Raw genomic sequence first — 8857 nt, forward strand, 5'->3', positions numbered from 1 at the left:
CAGAGCTTGTGAAATCCTCTTATTAGGAAATCCATGGCATTGGCCATGGCATAAGAGTGGACAGTTACTGTGGCCTGATAGGCTGATTTAGTCTTCTGGTTCTTGCTTTGTTAGCCTGCAGCCTTAGTGGTGTGGCAGTAAGTGGTAGCAGACTTCAGCTGCAGATCTACAGCAGCATGGGCATTAAAGAAACTTGGTGTTAATCTGACTTGGTGGTCCTGTGCTGATAGGGTATTGCTATCTCAAGCTATTGCTAACATACTAAGGATGATGAAGTAAGTCTTAAAAACTATCACTTCTGCAATTGCTACTTAAACCAGGCTGAGTGAAAGAGGAACAAAAGCACATGAGTTGGCTTTCCAAGGTCACCAAAATTAGTCATGTGCAGTGGAATTAGTTTTGGATTCTTATCGTACTTGTGAAGTCCAGTTTGAAACCAGTACTGACTACCTGATTCTTCTTTCTTCCTGTCTAATGTCAGATTTATTTTGTAGAACTCTTTATAGGAGTTGGCTGACATGCAACTTTTTCTTTTACAGGTATTTTCAAGAGGAATAATTCAAGACTGATGGATGAAATTTTAAAACAGCAGCAAGAACTCTTAGGAGTAGATTGCTCCAAGTACACCGTGGAATTTGCAAATCAAGACAAAGCTAATCAAGGTAAGATGTATTGCAAGGGGGCATTGGTATGACTCTAAATAGCTGTATATAAATCGTAACTCTGTTTTTACTTAAACACATTCCTGTGTACAGTGACTTTTTCCTTCATTCAACACTGATTATCAGAACACATGCAACCTTCTTGGGCTAGTATTAAGCTTTCATTGTGCTTATTTGTTCTTTGTTAATGCTGAAGTGTTGCTCTCTCCTTCCCATAGTGATCTTTACTGGGTAGTGTGATCTTCCCTTTAGCCCAACTGTTGTGCCATGACCCCTTTAATGCATCAGTGTAGCTCAACTCCTCACTGTTTCAGTGGGATGAAGGCTTTTGCTGAGAAAGTTGAAAAAGCACTGGACTAAGTGTAAAGGGACTGATGTCAAGTTAACAATGTGTGCACTTCCATCTTTCCAAAGTGGGGAGGAAGAAAAAGTTGTCATTTCAATGTATAATGACACCAGGAAGGTGTAAGTTAAAAAAAAGAATAATTCTGTGATATCAGCTTTTGTATGTAGTAGAAGTGGAAAACAGGCATATGTTTCAACGTTAATGTTCCTTATTCAATACTGTCTGCTGTAAGCATTCAGGTATGCTGACTAACACAAATGTTAGAAGTCTGTTCAAAATGTAGTAAATCACAAGCATGTACTTACTAAAGCAGGCCTTTGCCTTAGAGGCTGATGTTTGCAGCTCTCCTAATTAAATTGGTCTTGTAATAAAAAAACACTAGCCCTTATGTTTAAAGGCAATCAATATTATGTCCCAGGACTTACGAAAAGACTACACTCCACAAGCTGTAGGACATGTAGCTGCCTTTACAATGCTGCTGGCTGAGTGTTGCTTCCCTTACAAGAGGTGATAGGATGCCAGTTTCCAATACGAAGTCCAATGCTGTAGCTTAAACTTGGGCTCAGGTGCTAACATTTACATAGACAAACCCAAGTTTAATGTTATTTCTCTTTATTCCTGTGAAGGATGAAATAACCAGCAGGAAACAGGGTAGGCAGGCTGTTAATGTCTTTAGCATACTTAGCTGCACTTAACCTAAATTGGGATGTTTACATTCAGACCAAATGCACCACTGAAAGACTGCTCAGACTTGCTGACTGAAAGGTACATTTAAGTCTCAGGAACGTTTTGGTCTGGAAACTGTGAAAAGCAGAGGTATTCTCTGTTCTCTTTAGATTTTCTAGTTCTTACTTAGAAGGTTCCGCAGTCAGATCAGATGCTTCATACCTTGAACTGAACAAGCTGACATCTACCCAGTTTATAACACTAAAGTGCAATTTTTCACTTCTGAGAAGCAAAATGACATGTTTTACATTTATGAATACCATGAGAGAAATGTTCTTTAACATAGGACATGACAAATCAAACAAAATCAAGGAACAATTATTTTCATTGTGGTGGCTTTGAATAGACTGAGATTTTGTTAGCTGTTCTTAGGAGTCTTCTGACTATCCCGTGGACCTTTGCAGTCAGATTCTGCAATTTTAAGAAATTACATTTTTCAGTATCTGTTTATAACTGTCATAAGTTCTGTATAGTCTAATGTGGCGACATACTAGTATTTAACCCAGTTACTTCAAGCTGGGTTTAGTATGTTATCAGTAGCCTTCAGCTTCCTTGGAAAGTTTACCTCTTGGGTACCTTATCAGAACTGACAATGAAGTCACACAGTGTGAGAAGACTTGCTTCACAATAGCGTAGATAGTAAAATTGTTGTGAAATATCCGCTTAAGTCACAGGCGTAATTGCAGATTAATGGATGGATTCTGGTGCTATTATCTGGTTCCTAGCTTCCGTGTATCAATCTTAGATCAATATTATAACTCTTGCATGAACTTTGAAGTGCTGCTGAAAGATTCTGTGATCATATTCAGGTATTCAGGGAGGGCCCCAGCTTAATCATTGTGTCCCATGAATGTCCACAGTAGCTCCTAAAACACTCTCTTCTTTTAGGGTGGCAATTAGATCTTTCTTTCCTTTCCCTAAACTACAAGTCTTTCTGCATTGCTTACCAACCCCCAAGTTACTATCTAGGCACCTTTCTCTCACTGCTTTGCCTGACAGTGTAAGAACCATTGCAAATTCCCTGGAAGACTGTACATTTCAAGACTGACATTAATTAATCCACTTTTCACAAGACTCTTCAAAATAGTTGCCTTGAACTTGTGTTTTAGTAATACAGTAAATCCAGAAGACTCTTGCCCACTTCTGTAAGAGGTGGATGAGGTATATCTATGACTAGTTGTATAAAATACAAAGTAAATTACTGAAGTTACTGTAATTGTATCCTGTGAATATCTAAAACACATTCAAAACAACTATATTTCTGTTGCTTTTAAACTGTATTTTTTACTTTCAGTTTTAAATTGCCAATCTACATTGAAGGTGCTGTCTCCGGAAGATGGAAAAGCAGACATAGTAAAAGCTGCTCAGAACTTCTGTCAGTTGGTAGCACAGCAGCAAAGAACATACACAGACCTGGATGTGAATGTGTTAGACAACTTATTAAGTAGTAAGTATGACATGGTCTGTGGGGAGGAGGGGGAAGAGTACTCGATTCTTAATGGATTTGGTTTCTGGTATATTGTTTAGAATGTATTCATCTTGATGCTTAGTCTATCAGGGTAAGTTATGGTATTGATTTCAGGCTTCTGCTAAAAGTTTCTTACTGGTTTACTCCCTTTTGAGCTTTTTCTTTAAGCAGAAAAAGGAAACATTAAGCTAAATTATAGAGTCTCAGCTTTTCAGCATTTACAGCCTCTGGGATGTTCTGCAATGAGCTTTCTGAAAAAGTACTGCTGGGATCACCTGAAACTAGACTATTATAACTTCTTTCAAGTTAGCATACTGCAAAACTGGGTATAGGCAGAGAGTCTTTTCCAGATCTAGTTACAAGAATTAAAGTTGTTACTGCTGCCTAACTGCTACCATCAGTGGAAATAATAGAGCACTTGCTAATCTTCTGGTGCTGTATAACCCACACTACCTGAGTTACCTTTGTTACTAATTCATGCAGATCACTGACTCTGAGGTGCATGGCTACATGCAATAGCTATGACAAGGTCAGGGCTGCCCTAATCTTGCATCTGGGAGTAGTAGTTTAGAACAAGCCTCCACTTCCCCAGTGGTGCTATGGAGGTGTAATCATTGCTCAGCTTTCCTAGGTGATCTTTGCATGCTAATTGCAACTGTAATTAGCTTGGCAGGGTTCAGGTTTCAGATTGTACCCTTAAACTTGGATGTCTATAGGCACGTTATTGTGGTTCCTGTTAATTGGACTTTAGAGAGTAATTTTTTTTCAAATTGGTGGTCAGCTGAAGTGCTCTGCAGACTGACTTCTGTGGCAGTTTAGACACTTTAATTTTAATTTCAAGCTGAATTCTATCCCTGTTGTCAGCATCCTGCATGATAGCTTCTCACTGTAATGGAATTATTAAATGTATTTAAGAAGGCACCTGAAGAAGCAATTATTCATTTCCTTAAATTGCCTTTGGGATATAACAGGATAGATGTATAATTGCTGCTTTAAAACAGTCGCTCATTTTGTGGAGAACTGGTGACAGTTGATACCCATGTATGTGTTCTGGCTGGTGATGTTTAACTGGAGCTTCTCAAATGCTTATTCATGATCTTCTGTCCATGCATTTAAGTGTCTGCATATGCTAAAAGTATTAGGTCTAGTCTTAAATTGAGCAGATTTATTGTTCAAATAATGCATGCTAGCCGAGCACAGAAAGAGAAATCTAGACTTCTAGTCTATCAAAACTGTCAACTTTGCAAATAGGCTGCTTAATCTATGTGGCTAATAACTAAGGATAGTATCTGTAACTAGTCCTGCTTATTAATTTGCTTGATTTTTATGTTTAGGACAGTTGGATGTGAAGAACTATTCCTTCATTACTTATTTAGCAGCAGCTTATGAAATTACTCATTTTAGTTCTAGGCAAATTTAGTTTCTGTGCATCCTTAATGGAAAGGTATTGAATGTAAACATCTGTGAGTTACTGATGTAAGTTGAGAGTGAGTTCTGAAAAGCAGTACTTGAGTAGCTATATTTTTAAGATTTGTGTTCATGGTGACTTCTGTAAGTTTCTGGTTTTTCACATTTTGATTTAAATGCCTGATAATGTAGTTTTTTAACTTTCTGTTCATATTTAGGACTAGACTTCAGTAACTGCATCCTGAAATGGTATGGTTCTAGCCTGTCATGTCTTTTTTCTGATTCTTAATCCAGTCATGCTCTAATTCTTACAGCTTGAGTTTTCTTCAGTGTAAGAGTACTTTCTTCTGACCAATGCCTCAGCTAACCAGCTTGTTTTCAGAAAAGTAGGTGCCAGCTGCATTATAATATTGTCTCTACGTGCCATCTGCCTTCCCAGTAAAGGACATGACCATAAATTAAGGCTGTTCAAGTTGCCGTATAAAATCTATGTGGACAAGAGAAGGGTAGTACTCTCAGCTCTACAAATTCCTTCATGTTCCCCTCATAGAACTCATGACCTAGAATGGGTGTTGCCAGATTCCTGTCCCTTGAGTGTCTGAGTCTCTTGGCCTCTTTTTTCCTAAGAGTCTGCTCCCAAAGCCTCCTCTTGTGTGTGCTAAACTTGAAGAGTGCTCTTATTCTAGCAGCTCTGAGGGAGCTTCCACATGTAAAATATCTGTAGTGTTGATATGTTTAGGTAGAGAAATGATGCAGAGTGGAAAGCATGGTACTGTGTTTTGAATAGGCTATTCTGACAGTAATACTACAGTGTACATTTTCATTTTCCTTTAGATAGGAACCAGAAGGAAATATTAGCATTAACTGGGCTCTCTGAAGGTCTTCCTGTTTGAAAAACCATTGCAGTGTTGGAAGGTCCTGCTGCTGAACTGGCCAGCTGAGGAGTACTCAGCTACTGAATCAGCTGATGAGTAAAGTTGTCTGCTTCCTCCAGCGTCCCCACTTCTAAGCATTCACTGCTTCTGTGCAAAGCTCTTCGATACTAACGTGCTAGCTTCTGAACACATAAATGACTTTTGCTTTACAATTTTTTTTCTTAACTTTGAGATAAGGTTTGGACTGTTGCACAAGGCACGCATATCTAAATACTTCATCCTTCCTTAGAAATGCACATGCTTGAGAAAATAGCTTCTTTACTTCTGATAAAAGGATTACTATTGTGATGATTCAGTGGGGAGGGAGGATGTGAACTTTTTGAAATCTCCAGCTTCAGTTTCAAAACCTGGGTGGAGTGAAATCTGATAGGACCTTAGTTTCCTGTTCTGTTATTCCCAAAGTTAAATTCCTGTACAGCTAAACTTGAACTTGTAAAAGGCTTGTGACTGCTTTGGGAGAAGTGAAAAAAGAATTGAGAAGTAACATCTGAAGTTCAGAGCAAATAGGCACTATTAAACTTTATCTGCTAACAGTAGGCATTATGCAGTGTAATTACTCTTGCAGTTACTTGTAGAATGAGTGGATATTGGAAGGAGTAACAAGAAATAGATGCAATAATCATGACTAATTGCAGCATTATAGCAAAGTATATAGCAAAGCTGGAATGCTTTTCAGATGAGCTAGACAGGTGCATGAAGAATAGCTTACCTTCTTGGGGTCCATTTGGGGTACTATACTGGTTTTCACATGTTGCCTTAATCAACTTCCTAGAATTAGCAGGGAAAACTGGACTAAGACTGCTCATTCCAAGTTTATTGCCTGTCAGTTTTAGCCTGGAGTAGCTCAGGCATGGCAGAAGTACATGGAAGGCAGACAGTGTTGTTTGGCCACTGATTGTCTTCAACCTTGAAAGGTCAGTAGGATGCTCTAGTGGAATGACAGTGACTGGGGTTTTAATGTATGGATCATGGGAGTGTGGGCACTTAGTGAAGTCCTGTGTTATCTGGCCCTGCCCTGGGATGGGTCATGCTGTCTACTCGTCTAAGCAGGAAGATATCACCTGCAACAGTGTATTTAAAAGTTTATAGTGAAAGCTGCTTTAAAAATTGTCTGGTTTCATACTGAGAAAGAGACACTTCATCTGACAGGGTATTTTTTTATAACTTGTTTTCTTGATGGTCTGTGATATCAATTTATTCTTCAGTGGAACCTTCTTAAGTCTTTTTGTGTTAATACTCCTTTTCCTGTACTTGAATTCAACTCCACATAGTAGAGTTAGGACTGTAGCAGGTATAGGTCAGGGTACAGCATGTTCTATGCTACTAAAATCAAGTTTGCCAAGGCAAAACTAGAACAAGTCAGTTTGAACAGCAGTATTAAGGTTTGTTGGTATTCAAAACAACATAACTATTTCCTTACCAAGTCTTTGAAAACTACCCGACATAAAAATATCAGTTGAGCTGGGCCTGCAATGACTACCTAAGCTTTTGCTCAGTTGGTTCTGTTCAGGTGGTACAAGACCAGTCTTGGGTTTTTGTTAACTTATCCTCAAGAGCTTCACTACATTTAAAAAAAATGCATTTAATGAGAAAGCAGATGCCTTAGGGTTTAGCATTAAAACAAATCTTCTGGTGAATCTGATAAAACCTAGTTTAACTTGTTCTTACAGGTACAAATGGATTTCCTGATCCTGATTTAATCTTGAAGTTTGGTCCTGTGGACAGCACATTAGGATTCCTTCCGTGGCACATCAGACTGACAGAGATCATGTGAGTTGCCTGTAAATACTGTGAAGCAGCTTGTAATCATATCTAACGAAACAAGTCTGTATGTGGCTTACCTTAAGGAAATAGCCGTAAGAGGAGATCTGTTTAAGCAAAGGTGTCTGGAGATTGATTTGAGGGTATTTAAAAATTGTTCAATGAATGTTTAACAGGTTTCTTTTTTGCTCATTCAGCCGTGATTAGGGAAAAGCAGGTTGTACTCCTCGAGTTTAAGGAACCACTTCTGTCACCATCTAGTCTCAGTGGTCCAGTCCCAGTTCTGTCGGTGTTCTTTATGTGGATTTTGAGTGGTTCACAGGTGTCTATCAGGGAAACTAATGATGTAAGGGAAATAGGATAATGTTAATAAGATTATGCCTCTGGATTACTTTCTGAACTGACTAGAATTGTATTTCTTAAATCTGAGAGCATTTATAGGGCACTTCAGTGTCTGGGCAGCCCTGTGCTTCTCCAGCTTTCTCACTAATTTGAAGTGCCCTATGCGCTCTGATGCGTAGGCTTTGATTTAGAGGCTGACAAGACTAACAACTAGTGCAGTAACTAGAGTTGAGTAACAATAACAGTGTTGAGAACAACTTCACAAGGTTACTTGGACAACAGCTTGCTTTAGTGATATTCCTTACTGGCTATACAAATTGTGTGGTGTTTACAAAAGCTTATTTTAACTTTTCTAATTTGATTTTTCAGTTCTTTGCCTTCCCACCTGAACATCAGTTATGAAGACTTTTTCTCTGCACTCCATCACTATGCAGCCTGTGAGCAACGCTGGGGAAAGTGACTTCTGGCTGAGAATATGGAGTCAGGCTTTCTGTGGGAAGGAACTGATGTCTGTTTACAAGCACCTGTGACCCATAAGTCTCTGGTTCATAGTCCTTTCTTAATTTATCAACAAATTCAATAAAGTGTCTTACCTTTCTAGAGAGTCTGTGTGAATGCGTGAGAATCTATGGGGAGTGGGGAATTCACAGATTTCCTTTATGAAAAAGACAGTTACTGCAAGCAAAGCTGTTCGAAGCTGAATTACCCTCACTTTCCTGGCCAGGTGACCAAAAGAACATGTAAGAATTAAGTCTTCTGAAATCTACAGGACAACATAAATGGAAGTTCTATGCCCTGAAGGCCTTTAAATCCAAGGAAGAACTCTCATGTTAGCTTGTTTAATTCTTCATGGTCAGGCATTTCAGAGATAATCACCTAGTTTATCTGCAGATGTATTTACTCTGCAGATATATGTGTGAATTCCAGAGGGGTCAGTTCTGTTAACTATGAGAATGGACTGCTACTAGTCTGTGACAACTAAGCCAGCAGTAGGTATCAAGTTCTAGAGAGACTGAGAAGATTCCATACAAAGGAATGGAAGCTTCAATGGTAAGTGGATTAGGCAGTCTGTGTAGCACTATCCATCCTTTTTTTTTTAAAGAGGTAAAATCAAACTCTTCTTACAACCCTGAGTTAAACTTATCTTAGCATCAGGTCAGTTTTCCATCGGGAGTAAGCATAAACAGTACTATGTATTGTTTGTATACCT

General features: G+C 38.7%; 1 protein-coding gene across 1 annotated transcript; it reads left to right on the plus strand.

Annotated features, from left to right (window-relative positions):
* Positions 1-539: 539 nt before the first annotated feature.
* On the plus strand, positions 540-8251 carry NUS1 (nuclear undecaprenyl pyrophosphate synthase 1 homolog (S. cerevisiae); the record flags this gene model as incomplete). Its single annotated transcript, XM_010079265.1, has 4 exons — positions 540-662; positions 3029-3181; positions 7215-7314; positions 8017-8251. Coding segments are annotated over 4 exons (467 nt in total), but the record flags the coding sequence as incomplete, so codon positions are not given.
* Between the last annotated feature and the right edge of the window lie 606 nt (positions 8252-8857).

This window comes from Pterocles gutturalis, unplaced genomic scaffold (genome assembly GCF_000699245.1).
Source record: "Pterocles gutturalis isolate BGI_N339 unplaced genomic scaffold, ASM69924v1 scaffold47633, whole genome shotgun sequence".
In the NCBI taxonomy this organism is placed as follows: Eukaryota; Metazoa; Chordata; class Aves; order Pterocliformes; family Pteroclidae; genus Pterocles; species Pterocles gutturalis.